We start from the raw sequence: 26,993 nt of genomic DNA, 5'->3' as shown, positions 1-26,993 counted from the left end.
TGCTGGAAGGTCTGCAGGTCTTCCCTTTTAGGGAAACGGGTGATGAGCAGGCTCATAATCGGAAGAGTTTTCTTGTGCTCTAGTGTGAACTTACAGGATATGGTGACAGCCTGCCCAGGAAGGTCGTGGAGTCTCCCTCTCTGTAGACATTTTAAACACGCCTGGACGCGTTCCTGTCACCTGCTCCAGGTGACCCTGCTTTGGCTGGATAATCTCCAGAGGTGCCCTCCAACCCTAACCGTTCTGGCATTCCATGACATTTTAGCGAAGAAATCTGTTTTTTCAGAACAAGTATTTTCTTTCCATTGGCAAGGTGCTGAGACTTCACAGCAAACGTATTGTACGAATATCTTAGTCAGAAATGAACTCCCAGCAAATCCAGTTGGAAGCAAACTTTCCTAAAGCAGGTGCTGGCTCATTGGGTGTATCTTGAACATGTTAGAGCAGCTGCGGGTCACGGCACAGCCCTCAGCTGTACAGAGCCACGTGTTAAGGCGCTGCAGTAGTCAAATGTTTGGTACCACTGCCTTTGGTACCTGAGCGAACAGGATGTGAACAAAAAGGAAAAAAAACCTTTAACGTGTAAGTTCTGTTGAATGAAAAACTGCATTCGTCCATGGCCAAGATCCATCCTTGCTCTGCTTTTGTATTATTACATTTTCTTTCAACACAAGTGTTGCATCTGCAGCAGTTAGTAACCTTTACTCACCATCAATTTTGCTGCATTGTTCTCAGAATGAAAGGAGGGCTTAGTCTGCTAAACATTTTCTGTTTTGCATTCTACCTTTAATAGCTAATCTAATACCTATAAGCATTGCTTCTTTCACACAATTTTATGCCAGCTGATTCTCTACTTAAAGCCTAGAGCAGCTGGCTCCACTATTGCCCATCTTTCACCTCAAGGTTCAATTTTAGACATGGGTGACAATAGGAAACGGTTCTTAGGTGCTACATATATCTATTTCATAAACATCTGTATCTTCAAAAGACTGCTCACAGCCATCCAGGCATGTCATAAAATGCAGCATGTGAATGTTGTCACCTCTAGCAGTCTTCATGAGCAAAGGGGGAACAAAAAGTGAGGCTGTTGGCTCTGAATAATCTTCAGCAAGCAACTGAGAGATTTAGACATATTAATAAATCCTGTTTAGGAAATGCCTCATTTAAAGTACCATTCAATTTTCTCTTTTCTATTTTTCATTGAAAATGGAAATTTGATTTTCTTCACAGCAGCACTAAATTGCAAGAAATATTTAGATGATGAATGATGTGAACTAGTTATGCAGCTAATGTAGCCTATCTCATGGGAAATACCAAAGTTGTTGAGAGTGCTTTCCAGTACTTTGCAAACTTACAGACATCTAGTATGTGTGACATACCTTTCATCTGGACTCAGTTGTGATTCACAAGGCTATTAAGCTTCTTTAAAGAAAAGCATATTCTGAATTGAATTGAATTGACTGGGTGCAAATAATGTAGAAAACTTGGATTTCCAAAAAGCTTTTTGAGAAGGTTCTTTACCAAACACTTAAGAAAGCAGGTCTCTGTCAGAAATGGAGAAAAGAAGCTAGTGATTAAAAAAGAGAGTAGAAAAGTACTACCTTACAGTGAATGTGCAGAAGATTGTCTGCTGTTTAATACTGACTAGTGATCTGAAAGAATGGGTTAAAGAGGAAGGGACAAAATTTGCTCATTATATGGATGTGTTAAGTGCAATCCAAGGATTGCAGAGGAGTTTCACTGGACTGAGTAATAAAATAAAAGAGTAGTGTTAATAAAGGCAAAGTGATACATGCTGTGGTCTCTAAAGTGGCAGTAACTGCTCAGAAAGTTGTGTCACTGTGAATGCATCTAATCTATGCTTTAGAGCAAACAGACAAAGTGTCCTGGTTTCAGCTGGGATAAAATTAGTTTTCTTCCTATTAGCTGGTGCAATGTTGTGTTTTGGATTCAGCATGAGAATAATGTTGATAGCACTGTGGTGTTTTGGTTGTTGCTAAGTAGTGCTTGCTCTCAGCAAAGGACTTCTCAGTGCCATTGAGGAACTGCACAGAAAGCTGTGGGGGAACATAGCCGGGACAGCTGATCTGAGCTGGCCAGAGGGGCATTCCACACCATAGAACTTCATGGCCAGTATATAAACTGGGGGAGTTACCCAGAGGGGGGCTGACTGTGGTTCAGGGACAGGCTGGGCATCAGTCATCGGGTGGTGAGCAATTGTATTCTGCATCTCTTGTACATCTTGGGTTTTATCAATCTCTCTCCCTCTCCTTTTTATTCCAATTATTATGATTATGTTTTGTTTCAAGTATTAAACTGTTCTTATGGCAATCTACAAGCTTTGCCTTTTTTTCTCCCTGAATCTTCTCTCCATCCCTGTGGCAGTGGGGGGAGTAAGCAAGCCAGCTGTGTAGTGCTTGGTTGGAAGCTGGGGTTAAGCCATGACAAACACTGATCAGTAATGTGAAAGAATGGGTTAAACAGCGGGGGACAAAATTTGCTCATTAGGTGGACATGCTAAGTGCAGTCCAAGGGTGTCAGAAGACTGGACTGAGTAATGATGCAAGAATTAAGGAGCTGTGTTAATAAAGGCAAAGTGATACATGCTGTGGTCTCTAAAGTGGTAGCAACCACTCAGATGTGTCACTGAATGCATCTAATCGATGCTTTAGAGCGATCAAAAAGGCAAATGGTAAGTTAGGAATCAACATGAATAGTGAAGGCTGCAGCCAAGAGTCTCTATGGCTGCTCAGAGGAAGGTCTATCAGGTACTATTATAATTATTTCAGTTCAACTTTAGGCCCTTCAAGTCCCTGCATTATAGGCTTATATAAAGAAAATGTGTGTAGGAGTAAGATTTGACTCATGTTTTTTAGGTTTTTATACTCTTGCTGTGGCAATGGTCAAGAGACACAGGATATTGTGTCAGACAGGACTTGGATTCAACTGAATCAATACATCAGTTCATATATTAATTTTGTATTTCCAGAAAAACAAATTTTCCTGATGTAGAAGTTATTAGAATCTTTTTCATGTCATGGTAAGACTAGTGATAGACTAAGTTTCGGATATGAGATTTAAATTTTGGTAGTCTGTAATGACAGAAGTCTGAAATTACTGACACATAATTTCTTTCCAACAAAAGGTGTATGACAATTATTGTCTTTGAAGACTTTAATATCTATGTTAAGATTTCTGAAAGGAGATGCCTTTTGGACTTATACTACTACAGTTATTAATTTCCTGGGATTATTGTGGATCAGATGTAGCTTTGATATAAAATAATGTAAGATAATACCCTTTATGGTTTGATTCCAGTGGCAATAATGATAAATGAATGAAATAAATTTCAGGTTTTAGGAAGGAGAGTGATTCAACCAGCAGTTTGTCAGCACCTCCCAGTATTAGATCATGTTTAGGTAACTGTACCTTAAATACCCATTGCAGGGGTTTAGTTAAATTATGTATGTACTTCCTAGCCACAGTTACTGGAGTGCTAACATATGTCCATTTATTTTTCTTTGCAGTTACTGCAGAAAAACTCTATTCCCGTACAAGCTGTGACAGTTTTGTTCTTGATATTTCTTCTGTAAAATTTTCTCAATTTGATTAGTAAAACAATCTTTGCTCTTTCTAAAACACAAGATTTCAAACAAATCTGATGAACAATTTTAAGGTAATTTAATCTTTTTAACTGATACAAGCCTTCTTAAAGAGAAGATGGGCTCAGGAGTTACCAGTTTTCTTCTGTAGTAATATAAGATGTATTCCTGAGACTCAGTCTAGACACAGTAACACAGTCACACTTTTCCTGAATTCAACACAGAATCTTCAACTTTAATACAGAAATACCAAGAACTTGTCACTTTAATCTCTAATCTTTGGCTGTCAGAGGAGTATGAAGAGCATTTACTACACATCAGGACATTGACTTCCACTTAGCACGCTGGTGGAACGTGGCACCGCCTCCTCCTTCAGCCATCCCAGCACGGTATGTAAGGGGTTGTTGTCCATGCCATTGCTTAGTTAATATCCCAACATCCTGAACCTCTTCAAGCAAATATTTTTGGTAGTACCCAGAACAGATGCTGTGCTTATAAGGCTGGTGATTTTCTCTCATCTACGGAGCAGTACCCAGATACCACAGGCCTGTTGCTAGACTTCTTTGTAGTGTTTTAATAAAATGAGATGAAATCTTAACTTTCCAGCATTAGATATGAGAGAAACACACACATTTTCCTCACTTTATTGTTAATAGTTAATTTCAATTACCTGCATGTATTTATTTCTTTTTAAAATCTGGAGGATTGTGATGATAGTTTGGATTATCTCTATATTGTGTTCCTTTTGTATGAGCTGCAAACACCACCTCCTTGAATTGGTAGTTTGGCTGCTGAGGTCTTTGCAGCCAGTAGGTTAATACTGAAACTTCTGAAGACATTTGAGGGAAAATGTTTTACAGAAATAACTGCTTTTCAAAAATATTTCTAACTATTGAAGAGATGTTTTCACATATTAAGAAACATAAGCTTTAGTACTTATTTGTTTTCTCATTCTATATCTAAATTCAGAAGGACATAATGATATAAAATTTCTTCTTGCCTCAAATGTACTTGAAAAAACCAAAATTATCTTTTGGATTCAGACACAGTAATGCTGATCCAGTCCCCTTTAGATCAACTTAGTAATACAAAGATAATTAATCAGTCAATTGAAAAAACCCCAACTCTCATCCTTGAACTGTATTTTCCAGAAAACGATACAAGTATGACTATAGTATGCCAGTATTTTTTATCTTTCCTATTTTTTATCATAGAAAATAGATGTTCAAAGTTAATCTGTCTTCAAGATTTTACACATTTTATGCGATTTTAGAAATGGTTGGCATAAGTTATATTAAGTACTGACTTGCAAACTTTGCAAGTAAGATTTATATATGGAAGAAAAAAGTATGAGTTTTTGAGACTAATCTGTCAATTTGTATTGTGTAATATACAATGATGACCATGATTCAAGAAAATCAAATATAATGAGAACACTAACTGCCAAGGCAAATATTTATTTTTAAAGGAATATCTAAATATGTTTAAAACTTTTCAGTTGCAGTGATCCTTTTCTGATTTGCTTAAATTTTAAGGACATTCTTATGCACTGTATTTCCTACAGAAAAAAAAAATTCTTTTTTCTATGTTTTTCCTTCTTTAAAGGACAGATGCTGTAACTGACAGTCTTTTGCAGGTGTCCTGTTTCTCTTGACTGTGGTAAAAGCAGCTTTGGAGGTGTGTTTACCATGAGTACAAATGCAGAGCGAAGGTTCATTAATCTCAGGAAACGTCTGGATCAGCTGGGCTATCGGCAGTCACTGGGAGTGGAGAGTTTACCTTTGGTGGAAAAGCTTTTTAGGTATTCAAAAGGAGATTCTTTAAAAAAAGAGTAATCATATAGTAGATATTGTTTGATTTTTGACATGTAAGGAAGAAGGCTTAATCTGTGGATTATTTTCTAGCAATGTTATTTCAAGGGTAACATTAAGTTCCTGTAGTATGTACGGGATTATGACATACATAAGTATGTACATACTTATGACTAAGTATGATGTAGTCAAATGCGTTTGCTTAAGTGATGGTAACATCTTAAGATTTAATTTAATTCAGTAGAATTGCTTCTAAGGATCTGTGGTGTAGGAAAATTCAAGTTTTCTAACCTCGTAAGAGAGCTGAGAATAGTCACTATTGATATGTGCTTAAAAGGACACTTTTATAACTGGTTGTATAAACAATAATTACTATTGCCTGTTCTGTGACTTAAAATAAAACATTCACATCTCCATTTATAATGACCTTATTTAGAGAATTTAAAATTTGTTATCTCTGTCCTTTTTACAAGACACGTAACAGAAAAACTATGAAATTTTCAGATTGCCGTTTTATTATATCTGCCATTTTGTGGCTTTGATATTATTAGGAATATAGTAATTTCCATAGTAATCCAGTTATATTTGTCTAAACACACAAATGTAGCTATTCTGGTTCTGTTGCTCTCTAGAATGCAATACAGATGGAAGAACCATAGCTAGGCAAATGTGAAGTAATCTGCCTTCAACATTAAGTCTCATTCTTGTGTCTGCCAGGTAGATTTACTCTCTCCATCACTACCTTTGATACTTATCAGAGGTAAACTCCTGATATTTATCAGCTTTATAACTATTTTGTTTTCTATTTTTTCTCCTGTTCATTCCTATTTACTGTTTTTTTAAACAGATGGTTGCTATCTTTCAGTTTTTCTTACATGACATTAATGTTTTGTTGCCTTTGCTTGAACTCATTTGTCCCCCCTCTTGGGTAAAAGGTTTTGTTTCTTAGGTCATAATAAACATTTGCATCTGCAGTGTGAAGGCTGATAACATTGCTAAGACATCTGCTATTCCTTTATCCTAGTGACTTAGTTCATACAACTGAGAGTTTGCGCAAATCAAAGCTATCTTCTGGAAAAACTGAAAAGGAATGCAGCAATTATGATACTATTTTGGAACCTTATAAAACAGAGAATGCTAGACTTACCAGGGAAAATAACGATCTACATTTAGAAATACTAAAACTGAAAGAGCATTCTGATCGTCATGTTAAAGGTAATATACAAATGATGCACTTTTGTAATCCTTGCATGCCAAAATAAAATTGTGGCTAAATCCTTGATCTGCAGATTCATTTATCTGTACTAATTAGTGAATGTGAGTGGTCATGGAATTTGGTGCCTTCAAGGAATTAAGGTTCAGGCTCAGACATTTCTTTTGCTGTCAAAAAACTTAAGTTCTGCAAATTATTGTTTTAATAAGACATGAGAATGTTAGAAATCTTAGCATATACTTTCAATACCTTCAATACCTTCAATACTTTTAATTGAAAATTAAATTCTGCTGTTAACTGTGCATTTGTTCCACAATGAGTGTTTATCTGTAAAACATGTATAAATACGTATTTTTGTGTGTTTGTTTGTAAATATATGCACATGTGTATGTGTATTTGATAGTTTTATGCTATGGAAAAAGAATACAGGATTCTCTTTATGCTTATTTTGGTGCTACTAGGAAAAACAATAGTGAATAAGAGAGATAATACTGCTTTTCTCTCCCTTGAAGATTTGAAAGCTTCCTTAAGGAGAGTTGAACATGAAACATCTGACTTGAAATTTTTGAATAACCAATATATACATAAAATTAAAATGCTGGAAAAAGAGACCAAAGCCAAGACTGAAAAAATTCAGCAGCTTCAGGAGAGGAATCTGCAAGCAGTGGTGCAAACACCTGGTGAGTGTAAATAATCACAGATATTTCAACTTTTTTCTGGGCTTTTTTGGATCTTCAGAACATAATATTTTTTCCTCTAGTAAGAGGAGTTATTGTGGTAAAATATCCAGTAGAGTAACATTACCCTTTGAAAGTTTTGGCTCTGAATTCTTTTATGAAGTTTCATTAGGTCACCACTTGCGTTAGGGACAAATTTGAATGCAAACGTAGATTGAGCAGAAGATTATTAAGTTAAAATGTGACTAGAAAGCTATTAATCAGTGGCTGTTTCTTTTATTGTTGCATCTAATTTAGTCAGAGACAGATTGTTTGACCCTTGCATATTTTTGACAGGTAATTGATGTGTAAGTGAGAAATTCAGATTTTTGGAACCAAGATCTAAACACAGCAAGATGCAAAATACGTCTACAAATATTCCAACCCTCTAGAAGCTCACAGTATTTAAAGGGTTTTTTGATAACTTAAAATGTTCTAGATGTTACTTTGAGGTTAGTGTCTTTCTCCAGGGTTTCCTTTTCCTTAACTTTTTTCAAGCTAAGGGAGATAGAATTATTTTGTGACATTTTGAAACTGTCTTTTTTTTCCAAGTCATTGAATTATATACATATTTTTGGCATCTAAGGGAAATCAATGGATCACTAGGAAAAATTAAAAGTCCTCTTTATTTTTCCATACCTTTCTGCACTTCATGTCCTCTGCTTCAAAGATGACATGTTATGCTTTTGTTTGTCTTTCTGCATACTTGCCCTTTGGTCACCAGTCTTCTAGGATTTTTCTATACTACATCATCCAATATTCCATATTCTTATTTAATCATATGATGAAGAGTAAATGTTCTGTCTGGAAATAATACTATCTTTGCTTTTTCTGAATATGTTATTATTCAAGCTAATAGCATGCTCTGCTTGATAAGCAGTAGAATATGATATTCACTGAAATGACAACAGAGTAGAAGGAATAAAAATATTACTAAACAATGCAGAGGTTAGTTCAGTCATAAAATAGTTCTTAAATGTGAAAACCAAATGACTTTTGTGATGTCTTGATTTAGCTTTTTTAGTAAGCTAAATCACTAACAGCTTCAACAAGTTTGAACTATGGAATATTTGGGATCTTAAACACTGGGGAAAATTACTTGTACTAAACTTTGTGTGTTTCCTTGCTATAATAGTGGACTTTGACAAAACTGATACTAACCTGCAAGAATGGTGTTGTCTAGAATATGTGAATTTTATCAACTTACTGCAGAAGGATTAAAATGGTGAAACGTGCCCGTTCAGAAGCAGTAGAATAAACAGGAAAATTAATTTTGTATTAGAGAAGATGGCTCCCTTGCTTTAACTCCAAGTACTATGCCTCTGGTTTTGGGCTTTTAGGTGGCAGGAAAAAAAGCATTCCCTTCAGGCGTCAACGCATGCAGATAGACCAGCTTGTGCCCCCATCAGGTGTCAGTGCCTACCCAGTGCCTCAGCCAGAGGACCCTTACATCGCAGACCTTCTGCAGGTGGCTGATAACCGGTGAGCCAAAGAGCTTTGTCATTTTGAACTGTGGGTGTGTCTTCAATTCTCGCTGTCCTACTCTTTTTGGTTGATAAGTTAAATTAATCTGCTCCCAGTTGAGTCTGTCACTGGTAACAGTAATTGGTAGATGATCTCCCTTTTTTTGTCTTGACCCATGAGCTTTTTCATCTTTTCTCCCCCATCCTGTTGAGGAAAGGAAGTAAGACAGCATCTGGGTGGGGGACTGGCAGCCAGGCAAGGTCAGCCTGCTACAGTATCTCAAACAACTGCTTCTGCATTTATATTTTGTATGAACAAAGCTATTTCTTTGTGAAATATTTGGGTTCAGGAGCAAAGAGAAAATGCTAATATTGAATTGCGTGCATGCAATTCTTCCATGAATTCACATAAAAAATACAGTACTACATTTCAGAATTCAAGAACTGCAGTCAGAAGTAACAGAGCTACAGGAAAAACTGGAGACATCTGAATGTGGAATGAAAAATTATAGCAAACAGGTATGTTTATATCATCATTAGCAGTGGTATTATTATTATTAATATTAGTATTTTTGTTATTATTTGGGTGTCATAGCCGTGGCAATGGCCTTTGTTTTAAAAACCTTATTGGGAAGGCATTTGTAGGGCTTGTGAAATACAGTTATTCTAACTTGTCTAACTTGAGCAGTTTCCTCTGCTTTTGGAGACAGCAGCAATGACAAAATACTTGTCTGGTGATTTTGCTGATACACTTTGTGTATTGAAATTACATTAAATAAGCTAAATTTGACAATCATAAGTAGAATTTGTCTACATTTTTTTAGTGCATAAGTGTTAACTTGTCCAAAATAGTAATTTGATCTATATAAATCTTAGGATAATTTTTTCACTGCTCGGACTGGTTATATTTTTAAAATTTTTGATAGTTAATTTATGAACAACAGATTTTACAATATTTTAATGAGAGTGGATTGATATGTACAATCTGTAAGTAATGGAATTACATCAAATGTTCTTATGTTACTTCTTTCAAAATCTAGGGATTTCTTCTTTCTTCACATCTTGGTTTTCCTCTTCCAATATTTCCTTTTTTCCAGTGACTGGAATAATCACTGAGTTAACTTACTTAGAAGTTTTTTCCCTAACTTTAAGTGCTAGTCTCAGTTAAGTTGCAGCATTCATTAATTTCACTTTAAGTTAAAATTGTTCGGTTTTCTTCAAGAATGTAAAACTGTAGGAACTGTTTCAGTTTTTTCTTACAAATTGTATTTGATTAATTTATTTCTCTTTCAAAGATATAACTTTTTTCAGAAGAACTGAGAATAATAATAAAAAAAATATATATATACAAGTTAAAATTGAATTTTTAGTTGCTTATCTTTTTTCTGAATAATACGTGTGTGTTTATTTAAACAAAGGGTCTATTAAAGGGTGTATAAGATACCACAGCATTGTTTTTGTCCCTCAAAGGTTGAGATAAGAGACAAAGAAATCGAGCGCTTAACACTGGCATTGGATGGCGGGCGTTCTCATGAGGTTCTCTCGCTGGAATCAAGAACTAAAAGTAATGAGAAGCTCATTTCCCACTTGAATTTACAGGTAATTCATTTGTTTAGTCAAAACTAAAAATATTGGTGATCTAAAACACCCCACAAAACTTCTAGCTCTACAAAAAATCACTATAGATATAAAATTAATCAATTGAATTTGCCTTTCTTTTTAGGTGGCAGTGTTTCTTGTTGAAGGAAATTTCATTTCTTGTTTTAAAAGTCTGTCAGATAGGTTTTGGTAAAGAATTCAATGAACTCACATCTGTATGGAGTATGTTAATCTGAAAGGATGCAGCAAATTTTTGTATACACAGTTTTCAGCAAGTTTGAAAATCCTTTTATTTAGTTAGAAAGTTATTGCATACATGCCATTTATGCTTTAGAAAGTAAGAATGGTATATGTAATTATCATAAGGAGTAGCCCTGTAGATACTCTCATGAGAGAGTGTAGAATCTTCCTCATGGATCTCAGATGGTCCCCACCTTTACTCCAGCACAGGCTTGTGAGGAAAGGGTAAGCTTAGGATTAAGGTGTTTGTATTTACTGTGCATGTTAACGTGTTCAGTACTGGTCTCCGAATGAGAATTTCAACATGAGCTGGAGTACAAATCAAGCAAAGTACATCTCTGGATTTATACCATCAATTCTCTGCCTTTTCTCATGTGAGTTAGAGGTTTTGTGTATGATTGTGCATGATGTACAGTGGCATGGGAGCCACGTTGAAGAGTTTGTTGGCTTAGGTTCAGTGCTGCAAAAATACAGAATGAGGTGTGGCTTGGAAGCAGTAAAGCTGTGCTCAGTGATCCTGAATTAGTAAGTCATGATGAATACAAATTGATTGTACAGGGAGTGAGCCCAGAGCTGCATGAAGCTGGTTTTGTACCATCAAGACTATTTGCTCAGCCTCGGTCCCAATATGCCACTTTCATTTGACAAGAAATGTATGGTTATCTTTCTGTAGCAGTATTCATGACTATGAGAGAGCTCATAAAACTGTATTTCTTTTTCAGGTTGATAAGCATTAAGTTCTAAAAATAGAAAATCTGGCTATTTTTAACAAGATATCATTGTTTTACTATGGATGTAGAGATACTGTATTTCAGAAGATTGGGAGGAACTTTTGCTACCTAGTTTAACAATGCATATTAATATTTTAATGAAAAATGTCTTTCAGATTGAGTATCTTCAGCAAAAAAACAAAGAACTTGAAAATCGCATTGAAGATCTCCTGGACACTGAACAAAATGTGACTAGTGAGGTAGTGGATTTAAGCAATAAAAACCAAGAACTGTGTCAAGAACTGAATGAAATAGATCACTTGGCACAGCAGTTGGAAAGAGACAAAGAAATAGTGCTTGAGACTGCAGATAAGGAAATAGGAGAAGCAAAGGTAATCACTAACATGTCACAGAGAGAAGGATCTGCTCCATTTTATTTGGCTTTATATCTTCTAATTGCAGTGCAAGACCTATTGGCTACTGAAAGGAAGATTAAAAAGATTTTTTTTCCAGTTTTCTTAACATCACACAGAATTTCTCACTTAAAGTGGATTGATCACAACAATTTTGTCTCTTTACTGTGTTAGGTTAGATGATTTTAGTTGAGGGTCAATCTGTTCTTTCTTCTTTTATTAGCTTAGTATGAAATAAAATGCTGAGATACTTAAAGCTATTGCTAGGTAATGCATATTTGCAACAGCAATGAATATGTTTGGAGGATTTTTTTCTATGAGGAGTCATGCAATGATTCATTTAATTGTTGTGCTTCAAATGACCATGGGTGTTTATACCACAAATTTTTTGTGCTTTCACATCATAGGAGCTTTAATATTTTATAACAAGGAACTAACTATACTTTATTTCTTACCAAAATAGTCTGCTTCCTTTTTTTGTAACAAAGGAATTGTTGTCATTTTGAATATGTAACTCTTAACATATAGGTTAATTTTGGTTGATAGAAAGAAATTGAAAGAAAACACAGTGAAATACAGGATCTACAAGAAACAATAACAAGGCTTAAATCGGTAAGTAAAAATATTTTCAGTTCTTGTTTACCATTTTTATCATGCTGTCATGCATGTGATTGTTTCATTTATTATAAAAAAATATCAATTTAACAATTAACAAGAGAACTTCTGTAGTACTCTGAAACTCTGTTGTAAGAATTACTTATTAATGAATGAGTTGGAGAAGCTACATCATATTGTCGCAAAAATAAACTGAAAGAAATCTCTGTAGACAGTATGGTTGACTATGTCCTTATTGTACATTTCCTTATTTCTGAAGTTATAATTTCCATGTGACATAATCACATTTGCCACAAATGAGTTACAACATCCTAGAGGATTTTTGTGTTTAGAAACTCCTTTGTCTTTTAAATGGCATGTGAAAAAGTATCCAGTACTTGGCTCACTCAGAAACAAAGCATAGGGCCCAGATGAAAAACATCACTATTATCAATTCTTTGAAGAATTGATAATAAACTCTTTCTTTAGGAATATGTAGGAACTTGTGTGTTAGCTGAGTGCAGGGTTTTGTTTCAGTCTATCTAGTGAACTTGCAAATACAAAACTACTTAATTTTCAGTGATTGGCTTCAGAGTTGCATTGACTGAGATGCTGTAATGTACTTTTAACACCAACACTGTTACCAAATGCTGTTAAAATTATTTATTGCTTTAGTTGTTAATTTTTTTTCCCGTGTTTGTATCCCACTATCCTACTGGTTGGTTTGCTTTTCTTGTTACTGATTGCAAACTGTGTAAAAAGTAATGTTTACTTTGATTTAATAAAATATAATATAAATACAGTGAGGGCCTGCAACAAATGTTAAAGCATGAAGCATCCAGGTCAACCAGAAGTAAACAGTGCTGTACATCAAAAGTTGAACAAAATGTTAAATTTTTTTCCCCCAAATGTCTCTATTGGCACTTAAAATTTTTATAATTTAAAATTGCTACTTCAGGATTTGTGCTCATGTCATAAGGAGAATGAGAGGCTGAATGAGGAACTCCTTGGGAAAACAGATGATAAAGTGAATCTTGAGCTGTTGTTAAACCAGCTTCAACAAGAGAAACAAAGGCTGATAGAAAAAACAGAGAACTTAGAAAGAAAAGGTAAATCTTCAAATGTAGATTCTTGGAAATTACTTTCCTGTAATTTTTGAAATAGAATACTTATCTAGTTAACATACAGTTAATAATACTTGAAGACTTTTGATATCTGTAAATTAAAAGAAGACTGTAGGTCTCCAGTCATAATTGAAGTGAAAACTCTTGTCATAGAAAGATATTTTCATTTTGTATGTGAGAACTGAAAGTTGAGCTTTTTACTGTGATCCCACTGGACATCCTTATCCTAATTCTTTGGCAGTTTCATACAAAGTAATTTCCAAAACTCTTTATTCTCTGTTTTTGAAGAAGTGAATTCAGACTGTTTCTTGAGACATCTATCCACTTAGATCTTGAAAACCTCCAGGGGTGAAGATTCCACAACATCTCTAAGCAGCTCATTCTAATGTTCCTCAATTCTCAGAGTAAAATATTTTTCCCTGTATTGTTTGTAATTGCTTGTAGCAATTAATTGCCACTGTTCCTTATTTACCTACTATGCACCTGTGAAGAAACTGGCTCCGTGTTATCTGTAAGTCCTTCCTGGTACTGTCACTCTGCTGTTGGGTCTCCAGCTGATCTCCAGGCTGAATAAATGCAGTTCCCTCAGCTGTTCCCCCCAGAGCAAGTATTTTGCTCCCCGACAGCTTGCAGGGCCTGCCTTGAAATTAATTTATCCTCATCTTTCTTGTACTAGGAGGAGCAAACCTTAACAGTCTCGTAAATGTGATCTAATGAGTGCTAAATAAAGGGCAATAATCACATCCCTCTGTCTCTGACTCTGTCCCCATTGATACAGCCCAAGGTGCTGTGAGGCCTCTGCTGGTCTTACAGTACTCACTCGTGTTTAGCCTACTGTCAGTCAGGACTCCTACATCCTTTTCAGCAGGATTGCTGCCTGGATGGTTGGTGGGAGTTAATCCATCCCCAATGCAAGTGTCTTTGAGGAAATTCATGACTTTCCTATAGAGTTGGGGGTTTTTTAGTCTTTTTTTTTTGTCTTCCAGAACGAGAACTTGTCCTAGAAATCGAAAGAATGAGATTAGACTGTGGTATTGCCCTAGGAGACAAATCTCCATCTCGTCTAGATGCATTTGTAAAGACCTTAGAAGATGACAGAGACTATTATAAGCGAGAGTTAGAATATCTTCAGAAAATGATCAAACGAAGGCCTAGCCCAAGCCGCAGGACTGCAGAGAAGGTGAAGTTCCTGCTGTCGAACAAGTGGAAAAAATACTGTAAATACTGTAGAAACATTTAAGAAGCCATCAGATATACTCTCAACTTCAGTGGCATTAAATGACTGTAGTAGTTTTCTATATTACATTCTTAACGCAAAAAGTCAGCTGAGAGACTCCAATGAACTTGCCTTTTTCTTTCTATGTTACATTTTTCAGTAACATTGATTAATTATTGATCAGTTTATTTGAAATAAATAGAATTAGATAATAAGCAGAAAAAGGTTGACATCTTAGTGCTTGCTGCTTTCCTTTTTCTTTTTAACAGTTAGTTCTTGTTTAGATTATACCACCAGTGCCAGGCTTTTTCTTGCAATTAAAATTATTTTGAATATATTTTTTAAATATTACTAATAGGAGGAGTTCTTTTTTGGTATTAGTTCTCCAGATGTTTTAATTAGCAAATTTTAGCATAAATTTATTGATCACTTTTCAGAGCGAAGAGCTTAAATCAATCTCCAGAGAAAGAGATGAGCTGCGGTCCATGTTAGACAGATTTGAAAAACACATGATAGAAATTCAGTCCAATGTCAAATTATTGACTGCAGAAAGAGATAGATTAAATGTTCTTTATGAGCAGGTAAGAAAAAATTGTTTATAGTTAACATTGAAATAACCAATTAACACTTGTACTGTTGGATATTTAAAATGAAAAACCTAGTAGAATAGAACTAAGACTAATAAAATACATACCTATTTTTATTACTAATTAATAAAATTATGTATTCTAGTTAATTTATTAACTTGAAAGCCATTATAAATTATTATACTGGCATTTGGAAATGATAAACATCAGGAAAAAATCAGTAGAATGCATGAGAATGATGTGTAAAGATACAGCAAGAATGCAAGAAAGGAGTAGTTAACTGATAAGAGAACAGTGAAGTTAGGCTATACTTGGGACAGTAAAAGAATTATGATTATTTTGACAGTGTAAGTTGTCATGCCACTGAGTGATTTAGGGAATACCTTTTAGTTATCTGGGGAAAAATAAGACTGTAATAGGTTATTGTAATAACAGCATTTTGTTATATTGCAGTCCATATGTATGTATGCTAACGAACAATAATCTTTTGAAGTCTCTGAGTGAATTGAACAGGATGAGAAGAGAAGCAAAACACAATTTAGTTTCTCAAAGTCACATGGAAGAAGAAAAAGACATTGCACTGACTGACTTTAGAAGACTAAAAGCAGAAAATGAAAGTCTTGGAGAAAAATTAAAGGTGAGCTTTTATAGCTTCATTGCTTACAGTGAGGTGGATATAGGGAAGGCTTATACAATAATGCTGTGTTTGTGTTTGGCCATTTGTGAGTTCCCCTTTTCAATATCTTTTGATTTCAAACCCATTTGAGAGAGCTCAATGAATTTATATTATTATCTATTATTATTATTATTATTAATTGCCAAATTTTCCTGTAAACACAGTCCCAAGCTGGGAGCTGGAAAAAAGGAACATGCTTTAAAGTATTTAAGGGCAAATATGTCATCACCTTGTGTGTGAGACCTAGATGTGGAGGCCCAGCCACAATATTTTTTGTGTATGCACTACTTTGAAGATGCTTGTGTGTTGTTGTTGTGGAAGAAATCATGCACTTCACTCACAAGCGAGAAGCAACAATGTATTTTATTCACTTAAGGCAATGAGTTTTAAAAATTCAGTGGTAAATGCAATGGTGGTTTAACAAGATTTGATGGCAAGGTGCACTTTTGCTGGCATAGAGACCAAGGTCAGACAAAACTGTTAGGGAGACCCTGCCATTGAATCATGAGGGTCAGAAGGGTCTTCTTGCCTTACAAACTCTTCAGAGGAGTGTGGCTGGATCCGTACTTGGTCAATAGTTTGTGTCTAAAGGATTGTAGCAATCCATCCTTTCTACCGCTTAGCTAATATTCCAGCATTTCAGTGTTCTGATTCCCGATGCGCTAAGGATTGTCTCTGCCTCGACAAATAACCTTCAGAGGCTTCCCGGCTCAAAGGGAGATTGGAGATCCTGGTGTGCAGCCTACTGCCGTGCAGGAGAGCTCAATGGGCCTTGGGCCATCCACTATTCATGGACTAAGATGATTGACTTATATTTGCATATCAGCAGCCACATGCTCAACTAGCCCTCAGCTGCTGCTGAGCAAGATTTCCAGCCCTTAGCTATGTGCTGTTAGCTCTCGTTCCAGAATATCCCTTAAACTGGATGCAGCTATCAGGAGGGCCACTAGTGGCTATTGCTTGACCCAAAAAAAAGCAGTGTGGCTGGGTGGAGCACACTGTCACAGTCACATATGGTTCTTATCCTACAAACTGGGTACTTTATGGGCTTTTTCATTTTAGCTGATCTTTAGTTACCATTGCATTTTGTAGCAGAGTCTATTTTAAATGGGACATAACTGAACCATGAAACAAATTCACTGCAATCCAAGTTTCTTTATTTTTGACCTTTAAAAAAATATTTGTTAATGCTATGATTTTCCTGTTAATCTGACCTTGACAGGCAGCCCAGGAAAGTGGTGGAATCACCAACCCTGGAAATGTTCAAAAAGCATGTGGGCATGGCACTTAGGGACATGGTTTAGTGTTGAACGTGGCAGTGCTGGGTTAATAGCTGGACTCAATGTCTTAGAAATCTTTTCCAACTTAAATGATTTAATGATTCTATGACCATGTGATGTCTGGTATTAATGTGCATTAATGTCTTATTTGGTTGTAGTCAAGAGCATATGATTTCAGGGGGGTTTGTTTCCCTGACTTCTGTATTGGTCATTAATATAATGTGTGCAGGTTTTTAAAATGTTTTGAAAATTCAGAAATTTAAAATCATTTTAATGGACTTATCCCAAGACAACATACATTAATAGTGACTGTATGATGAATGCTTCCATAGCTGGACTTTACTACCGAAAAAATAAAGACCTGTTGTGTATCTGAATTCAGTGGCAGTAAATCTGACCTCTTTGCTTAAAGCATGTGCATGCAGTGGGGTAGAGATGTGTTTCCAGAAGAAAGCTCCATCCTTTCTTGTAGGTGACTACCAATGTTTTATATGTGTGCCACTTTGAACTACCTTCACAAACACACTAATCTAAGGTATTTCTAGGAAATCTGAGAGTTTGTTTAATAATTACACTGCAGTTATGCACAGAAGTCAGGGAACAGATAAGTAATCGTAAGTTTCTTCATAGATTTAGGGAAAGGCCAGTTAGCTTTGTAGTGTGCCTTACATTTTGTAATTAATACTATTTGAATAAATTTATTTAAAATGTCTTAGGGCACTAAGATATATATGCATGCAACCTGTAGCTCAGTAAATTCTACAACAACTCACAAATATTAATTTGGTTGGGACCAAATATAAATATACTATTTAAAAAAATCTAAGCCAACAACCAAAACCAAAATCAGTGATGTTATAATGTATTTTCAGTTAATATTCTGTAGTTTTACAGGGAGAGCTTTGCATTTGGTTGTTCATCTAAGAATGTAAAGCAGTATTTTCTGAAACATGAAGCTTAAATTCCTCTGATCAAATCTAAAAGTCTGTCTTGTTACATGTAATTCTGTATTTCTCAGATTCATCAAGAAGCAGCAAACCTTGAAAAATCAAAGCTGCAGCATGATATTTCAGAATTGGAGAATAATATGCAAGGAGTAAGTGCATTTTTAGGAAGTAAGCTTTTATTATTTCTAAACTAGACTGTTCCAGAAATTAATTTTATCATCTGTTTTCAGCTTAAATTTATTTGAAAGCCAAGTTATGATAGCTTTCTGCAATAATAATGTGTTTGGTTATTTGTTTTAAATTGCAGCTTGAGATTGAAAAGTGTGAACTAAGGACTACAGTCTCTATCCTGAAAGAAAGAATAAGCTATTTGGAAAATGAATTAAAACTGAAGTCCAGTAAACTTGCCCAGACTTCTGATGATTCTTCTCAATTTAAAGCTGAGATTTGCTCACTTCAGTAAGTCTGATACAAAATGCGGTTATCTTTCACAGATGCTAGGATAATTTTGTTTATGCTGTGACTGTATAGCAAAGTTGAGTTCCTGGGAAAGACTATAATTATAAATATTTTAAAAATCACTTGGTACTGCTTGTATGTTAAGGAAGAGTAGGTGTAGAAGTGCTGTGGTAGCTTTTCACAGCAAGCTTCTCTTGGACTTATTTGATGACCAGATACACTGATAATTTTTATGGCTCATCCTAGAATTGTTTCCTCCAATAACCATGTTCTCTGCTTATGAATGTAGTAGAACTGAAAATTTCTGAAAGGATTTCCAAACACTGTTGAAAGGAAGACAGATGCCTTTGCAAACAGCAGCAGTATGACTTACAGTTTTGAGGATTGACATCTTATGATCCACTGACACAGAGTCTGTGGGGATTTGACCAGCTTGCTTGGAACTGGAAGATTCAAGTATCCACGTGTATATTTAAGGCCTATTTAAACTTGCAGATTTTTAAAACTTGTTTTAGAAAAGAGCTTCCATCAGCTGCCTAAAAGTCATAGAACAAGAAAAAGGCTTAAAGAAAGTGAAAACAGTATTGAATAAATCTGGGCAGAAATTTGAAAACAGAGGTGGAAATGAGAGCTGTTGATGTAACAGATCACTACAGGGTAGGTAATGCTGTAGATGACATCTTTTGGGTGTTTTACAAGGGAAACCAGGGTCTGTGTTGTATCCCTCATTCCCCACCTGAGCAGTACTACACTGTAACAGCCCAGCACCTGGGGGATTACTATGAAGAACTGAGGCTGAGCAGCAGGCCTTGCAGTTTTCATCTAATGCTCCCAATTGCACAAAGAGGACTCTTGGTAAAACAATTCGTGTATTTGCTGGTAAAATTGTGACAACAATCATAAAAATTAAAAATCTTGTTAGGTTCCTGTAATTCCAGTGTAAAGCATTGATACTGCAAAAAGAAGATAAGGAATAGGGCTACAGTCATTTTAGCATTTGGTTTTACTTTGTGCATGGTGGCAATGCTGTGTTTGCCCCCCTGCCCATTTTTTTTCCCTCTAAAGTTTCACTCTGAACTGGATGAGAGTAATCTTTATTCAGAAACATGCTGTGTTCTTTATTGCTGAGGTTTTTTAAGAATAAAAAGTTTCTCTAGCTTTTGTGGGATCCCACTTGAGAGGGATTTTTTCTTTACCTGTTTCATAAATAATCCATTTAGTTACTTTGGAGTTTTGTTTTGTTGGGATTTTTTTTCCTAAGTCACTTTGATATTTCTTTCCAAGAAAAACAACAATGTAGGTAGATGATTTCATATATCTTTCATGCATTTTATTTTTTAAAAGTAGGATCAAAACTGTAGCTGTCAATTTGGTTGTTTCTTAAAATGTGGTTTGGCCGATAATCACTGCTAAGAGCTGCATGTCAGAAACTTTATAAAGCAAGAGTCAAAAAATACAAGTAACATGATGAAGAGTAACAGAAATCAGAGGAAGTGAATGTTTCAGGTTATCATGGTGGCTCCACCAAGATTCCATTACTCCATTTTGCAGTGATGTTGAAGTGGACTTGCAGCAGGGGTCCAGAGCAACCAAGTGGTGTTGGCCTTCAGCAATCCTTAACTCCTTCCGCTCCTCAAGGGAGAGGAGGGGTTAGTATGACACAACCTCATGCTGCTGGTTAGTTATACAGCCCTGTCAGGAGGTTATGATGGAACTGTTTTGGCACTTGAAGCAGCTTAAGAGCAGAAGTTGAAGACCTGGAATAGGTCCCAAACTTCTTTCAACTGTAGACTGATTTTCCAGGCTCTTAAATGACCAGCTCCAGAGGTCTGTTGAAGATTTACAGCACCGACTGTCCCTCAAAAAGGATGAACTGCAAACAGCTCATGAAGAAATTGTAAAGCTGAAGGAGATAATAGGTAATCTATAATTATTTTTGTGCTCATTTCCTGTTTTTTAAATAGAAAGCACTTATTCTTTTATTTTTAGATAGCTTAAACCAGAGGAGCACTTCACAGGATGAAGCAGTCAGTGTGCTGAGGAGTACAATTAGTGTTTTGGACAAAGAAAAGGACAGTCTTCAAGAAACTGTAGATGAAAAAACAGAAAGAATTGCATGCTTAGATGACAACTTAGCTAACAAGGTATGTCCAGTAAAAGTAAAAATACTACTTTGCATTCCACCTGGGGATTTTAAAGCAGTTACATTTTAGGGAGACATTTTGCCTTGATGACAAAGTCTGTGCAGAGCACATAAACGCTATGCTTGGACCCAGCCAATGCAGAGTCTATTTGCCAACTCAATAGCACTTTAATTATGACTGTTGCTGTATTCCCTAAATACTCCAAGAAAACAAGGAAGCATTTGTTCACATTTTGCATGTGCAGGCATTTATTTAGATATAAAGTACTAGCCTGAGGTGACAAGATCTATAGCTGACTTCCATCTTTTTTGATGACAAGACAATCCTTTCTTGGTAAAGAAAAAAAACTTGGAAATTACTTATTAGTGAAGAATTAAAATAAAGGTTTACATTAAAAGTTCTTTAACTTGAAGTATTCTGTTATGTTGAAATATAATAATACCTAATACATCTTTTGATTTTTTTAATAGGAAAAAACAATTGCTCATTTACGTTTAACTCTTTCTGAGCTGGAGTCCTCAACAGAGTAAGTAAAGAGTAGGATGCCTTCTTTGGAGCCTTTGTTTTATGTGATAGTTTCAAAGTGAAAGTAGATGGCTATTTTAGTTATTTTGATGAAATTGAGTTAATTCCATTCGAGTCAAGTAGAGGAGTGTACTGTGTTGAGAAAGATGTACACAGCTTTTGAAGACACTTCCTCTGCAATTATATTGCAGGCTGCTGAGAAACTGTTACAACGAAAATTAACAATTGCTTGTCTGTATTCATTTCCCTAAATTGGTAATGTTTCCTAACTCTTAGTCAAGAGGTAGCTTTCTAGCACTCCACTAGATAATGATTGACCCAGGTAAGATTCAGAGCCAAACTCTTAATGATTGGCAATTTAATTCTTCTAGCTTAAGCTACCAGTACAGTCTTAATTTATGTAGTTTTTAGCTGGGCTTCCTCTGATCTTTCATTCTTTCCTCTTTTTAAGCATGACTTTTTAAACTATAGCATCTTAAAAGAAAAAATTTAAACACCAATATTTAAACATTTGAAGACCAGTGTAACTGAGTATTTGCTACATTGATGCATGAACTATATGTGACAAAAAAAAAATGCAAAAGTTTACTTTATGCCTATTTTTATTTCTAATTTTTTGTTTAATCTTTTCATTACTCTTTTGGTAATTGTCCTTCAAGTGTAAATTATTGTCTTCCTTTATGGCTTATAAATATGCAATTACTGTAATCACTACCGTAAACACAAATAAACATAGGTATCTGTAATTGCTCTTTGTCTAATAAAATACATCTTAGCAGATACATCTTCAAAACTGAAGATTAAATCCATTTTATTTCTGCATATTGACATTTTACATACTTAGTTCACGTTGTATTTAAACTCAGTTTGTCATCATTCAGAGTGCAAGAATTTTGCCTGATTATTTTCAGCAGTATGTGGTATAGTACAAGAAGGAACAACGTTAATAATGTTTTCACTTGATAGCCAGATGCAGAACATGCTGAGCAGCAGAGACCGTGAGATAGCCAGCTTGCATCGCCAGCTTGATACATCCCAGCTAGAGCTTGCAGAAATGGAAAGAGTAAAGGAAATGGCTCTGAAAGAAAACAGGCGACTGCAAGATGACCTGGCTACAATGGCCAGAGAAAACCAGGTGTGAAGACAGTACATGGTACTGCTGTATTAAACCATTTATGGTTTGCTTGCCTCAGAACTGCTACATCCTAAATTTTCATTGATGTGTTTAATGATTGGTATTTCTTGAGCACTGGGATGTTGAAAATCACTGGGCAGAAACTGTAAAAGCAGTACTTCAGATACTTAAGTGTAGTCAATGCAGTGGGAGAGAAATAGACAAGCTTTCAGTCTGGTCACCTTTCCTCAGATTAAGAAAGAAATCTAAATAAAATAAATCTAGGACGTTATTGTCTATAATATAATGAAATTCTGTTAATTGGTTATATCACTTGGCAGTTGGTATTTAATTGGTAAAACCTGGGTTTTATTATCTGTGGAAGTGATTATTGAGAGAGAGAAGGAAAGCCCAAAAGCAGACATCAGATTATCAGGTAAAAGTGAGAGGGAGAGGAAGGAGATTGGTAGCACATCTGAATTTGTTCTGGTGCATAGTGATTCATTAATTTCATCCATCTAGTTTCCATCAAGCATTGGATTTATTGACTGAGGTATGCCATATTTTGAGATTAGGATGTTTTGGAATGTAGATTGTAATGTTTGTGGTCTGTGAGCCTTGGCAATGGTGGCTTGTATCTCCCGGTAAGGAGGTATTGGCAGGGTTTTAATTTCCAGTCCTGGCAAAGTTAGTTGCCATTTGTATGTGTTGCTCTGCAGGAATTTTGCTTTCGGTGATGAATTGGGAAAGGTTGATTTTGGAGGAGGAAATATAAGAGGGCTTAACAGCTGCAAGACAGAGGGGTTCAAAAACACTTACTTCTAGGGTTTGATAATCCTGAATAGTCTGAATTCATCTCCTGATTTCAGGAATGGATAAGGATTCACAGTCCATGAGAATAGGAGGGGTTCCCTTTCCATTATGCTGAGGTCGTGTGGGGTTTTTAGATGATGAATTTAAAGGTGTAATCTATTTCCCTGGAGAAATGTTCTTATTGGATTGTCTTTGCATTAGTAAGGTAGGTGTCATGGTGAGGTGTCACGGTCTTGTGTGTATATAAATATACAGGTTCAGCTGTATGTTGCAGCTTTTTTGGGGGGAGGCAGGGTGTGTGTGGTTTTTTGTAGAGATCCTGTTCAGGTACTCTTGAGTGCTTGCAGAGCTTTATATTTTTATTTGTATTAGTTTTATATGATTTTATCTTTCCTTAGTTCTCTGGTAGTTTAGAATCTTAATGTACTTCCTTGCTAACAGCTGGCCAGTCAGTAGGTTCTCAGGCCAGAAAGCAGGTGGAGAGTGGGTTATGATTGCCCAGTGGTTACTGAGTTGGTTCCTGTGTATTCGTGGTCAGATTTCCAGCTGGAAGGTATACAAGTCCCTCTTGGCTGCTGATGGATAAATACATTTCCTTGTAAAGTGCATGCTTATAAAGGCAGTACTTATGTCAGTTGTAGAATTAGAGTTGAAATAAAATCTTTATTGTCCTGAGAAATTACTTTTTTGCGTAGGGTATCACTGAATATTTAATGAACTATCTGAAGCTGATGAGCTACCTGAAGCTGATGTAGGTTAAATAAAAATTTTGCAAGACAGAAATACTTGAGAGATTCAGTGGATTAGACTGTTTTATTATCGTCATTATTGTCCTTGTGACATCTTCATCTTGAGATGTTCTCCAGGGATCCTCAGTTAAACCAATCACTAGTGTACTCATTCTTTCAAAAGTCTAAGTGACTTATATAGGATATCTCCATTTGCACTCTTTACTATCCTCATTGCTCCCTCTCTTCTTCCTTGGAATTCTATGAGCGTGGGATCCATGACTGGAACAGCCTGAAATACATTCAGTCTGTTAATCCCTCGCATAGTTGGAGGAATAATGAATTGGTTTTGTGCACCAGCTGGTTATTGCTGAGCAAAAGCCTCCCAGCTCCAAGTGCATGATATGGATGTCCCTGTACTGTAGAACATCTGTATGGACAATATATAACAAAAATGTCCAGTGTTTTATAGGGTAAGTAACATCTTTTAATGGGCTAAGCAACATCTTTTATTGGGCTAAGCATCAGAAAGTCTATGTAGAGGGTATGTGAATGTGATCTGAAGAGCAAGCCCAGAATTTTGTTGCAACTCATTACATTCAATTTGTAGAGCAAATACAACTATAGCAGCTCCTCATGAGACTCAAATGCCTTTTACAGTTTTGATCCTGAGATACAAATGTTTGTTTGAATTCACTGTAAGTGCTGACACTACAAACAATCAGGGCCTTGTTGACTAAACCATTTATTTCAATTCTCCTCAAGTCAACCACACTGAGTCTGATGCTAGAAAGTATAATATAGCAACATGTTTCAAGGAAGTGATGTAGGACCTTGAACAGTTCTTGCAAAACCTATAGTATAATATATAAATATGTGGATGTATTATTGAAATTAGACCTGCCCTTCACAGGTGTCTAATAAGATGAAATATTGAATATTATCATAATGTGATGACTAAAGCTTTCCCAGTGTTTGGGAAGGCTACTACAGAGACAAGCAGACTGATTTCAGTATATGTTAAATAATGCATACAGTGAAAAGCTTGCCACTAATGAATTAATATACCACAAAAAGAGGAAGGGAAAGAAATAAGGCAGTATCCTGTATTTCCCCCACATTTGATCATGGAGATAGAAAAAGATACTTGCAATTTTGGCTCTCTGGGCTAAGGTACTCAGAGGGAGATAAGAGCTGAACCTGACAGGGACAGAGTTAACAGCTCAAATATCTGAAACAAATTCCATGGTGCATTTTTGATGTCTAAATATGATCTTAGTAATGCATTTAGTTATTTTATCTTGCAATTCTACTTTAAAATAAATGTTCTTTTGTTCTGAAGTTGTTTTTCTATTGATTTGAAACTTTCCTTCACTCAGGAATAGAGAATTTTAAGGCTATAAAAATTTCATCTCCCAAACATCAGTATGTTGAATTTTCCAAAGATTGGTAGGGTGTGTAATCCGGGAAGCTGCATATTTTATGAACTGGTGTGATAGTCATTGTTTCTGTGATTTTTCTTGCCTAGAAACTCTTTGGTGTATCTAAGGTAACAGGGGATGTTTCTGAACCCTACAAATCCCAAAGAGCTTTGTAAGTAGAAAAGAAAAAATTCTAGGGCATATGCAATTACTTAATTTAATCTGATAGGGTATTATATAGTGATTAATTTACTGCCATGCACAATTTTGCCTTTTTGCAATCTCTTTAGGCTGTCAGTACCGAGCTTGAAGATGCAATACGTGAAAAAGAAGAAATGAAAACCAGGGTTCATAATTATATAACTGAAGTCTCCAGATTTGAGACCTTGATAGCTTCAAAGGTAAAAATGTAATCTGTAGGCAGTCATTACTGCATTCAGTAAAGCAAAGTAAGGATTACATGGTTTGGGTGCTGTTCTCCCTGCCTGTCCCATTTCCTTCTTTTCTTTGCAGTGTTTCAAGCTACTAGTGGGGGATTCATATAACACCTTATTAGATCTGAAGCACTGATTAATTCTAGCACACCACAATTTCATCAGTCGTGTTTCAGGTGGCCATAATCCTGGAGAATGACAAACATGTCATGTTTGAATGTTGTTTTGCTTTTTGGGTTTTGACCAGTCAACCAGTAAAATAACTGGTACTGTTTCATGATTGTAGGCAGCTTATATGATGATTTAAAATATTTTACCCTTTTTGAAAAGAAAAATTTTTGCCTGTAGTTCTGCATGAAAATGTAAAAATAGTACTGTTAAAACAGTGCTCTGTTTAAATGTCCTTTATCCTGATACTTGGATTCAAAAGTGTGATTTATGTGATTTAAAACTTAAAATCATTTAAAACAAATAGGTTTTGTGTCAAGAGAACATGAACTGGCAAATTCATTATGTGACTTTGAATTGGGAAGAATGAGTTTTGATCTGACTTCAACTTGCATGTCTAGATGAATGCATGTAAAGTCAACCACTTTTACAAGTAGAAACTGAAGCATGGAAGAAATTAAGCTCAGTAGTAGGTTAGCTTAGAACTATCAATTTAAAACACTTGAGGTTTATTTTTTAAGAATTTCACAATATATCATATGTCCAAAGTACTTCAGCTACAGATGTAGCTACATCTTTGGCAAATGATAATCCAGTTGTTCAAGTCAGGTACCAGGAAACTGCAGAATATACAGCCAGCAACCAATTATGAATGCTTGATTTCAGGGATTTTTCTAGTATTATATCTGGAAAATTCCTGTGGAGATTTACTTTTCTGCAGTGTTCACTTGCTTAATCACAAGTTCTTATTTCCTAATGCTCCACCTGATCCTGTCTGCACCTTCCAAGTTCTGGAGGATAGAGAGAAGGAATTTCAGAAACAGTAGCCTTTCTCATTAGATAAATCTGCTTTATACTACCAACATGCATATCCCACTGCACATTACAGGAGCAGGGAAGAAGGGAATGAAGGTAAATAAGAAAAATTTATCACTGCCTTATAATATGCACTTGGCCAAACTAAAATTCACAAGCAACATTTGTTCTATCACTGCA

The 26,993-nt window shown here is 35.6% G+C and overlaps 1 protein-coding gene across 5 annotated transcripts in view; it reads left to right on the top strand.

The window, feature by feature from the left end:
- The window catches only part of CEP135 (centrosomal protein 135), a 36,520-nt gene that overhangs the window by 183 nt on the left and 9,344 nt on the right, over positions 1–26,993 (top strand). For 3 of the 5 annotated variants that reach the window (XM_069014061.1, XM_069014065.1, XM_069014064.1), the window contains exons 2-21: positions 3,528–3,991; positions 5,239–5,403; positions 6,438–6,628; positions 7,139–7,306; positions 8,683–8,824; positions 9,240–9,324; positions 10,276–10,404; positions 11,531–11,746; positions 12,314–12,379; positions 13,320–13,470; positions 14,472–14,665; positions 15,139–15,282; positions 15,782–15,925; positions 18,263–18,340; positions 18,499–18,650; positions 20,454–20,569; positions 20,640–20,794; positions 21,265–21,320; positions 22,286–22,454; positions 25,686–25,796. In XM_069014061.1, the coding sequence (XP_068870162.1) occupies positions 5,291–5,403; positions 6,438–6,628; positions 7,139–7,306; positions 8,683–8,824; positions 9,240–9,324; positions 10,276–10,404; positions 11,531–11,746; positions 12,314–12,379; positions 13,320–13,470; positions 14,472–14,665; positions 15,139–15,282; positions 15,782–15,925; positions 18,263–18,340; positions 18,499–18,650; positions 20,454–20,569; positions 20,640–20,794; positions 21,265–21,320; positions 22,286–22,454; positions 25,686–25,796 (2,580 nt within the window). In that variant the 5' untranslated portion in view covers positions 3,528–3,991; positions 5,239–5,290. The remainder of the gene's footprint in view (positions 1–3,527; positions 3,992–5,238; positions 5,404–6,437; positions 6,629–7,138; positions 7,307–8,682; positions 8,825–9,239; positions 9,325–10,275; positions 10,405–11,530; positions 11,747–12,313; positions 12,380–13,319; positions 13,471–14,471; positions 14,666–15,138; positions 15,283–15,781; positions 15,926–18,262; positions 18,341–18,498; positions 18,651–20,453; positions 20,570–20,639; positions 20,795–21,264; positions 21,321–22,285; positions 22,455–25,685; positions 25,797–26,993) is intronic. The other 2 variants (XM_069014062.1, XM_069014063.1) reach the window with 2 other exon arrangements.

This window comes from Aphelocoma coerulescens, chromosome 4 (assembly GCF_041296385.1).
Source record: "Aphelocoma coerulescens isolate FSJ_1873_10779 chromosome 4, UR_Acoe_1.0, whole genome shotgun sequence".
NCBI classification, from domain to species: domain Eukaryota; kingdom Metazoa; phylum Chordata; class Aves; order Passeriformes; family Corvidae; genus Aphelocoma; species Aphelocoma coerulescens.
The sequence above is the reverse complement of the archived record's forward strand: the minus strand, read 5'-3'. Positions and strand labels throughout refer to the sequence as shown.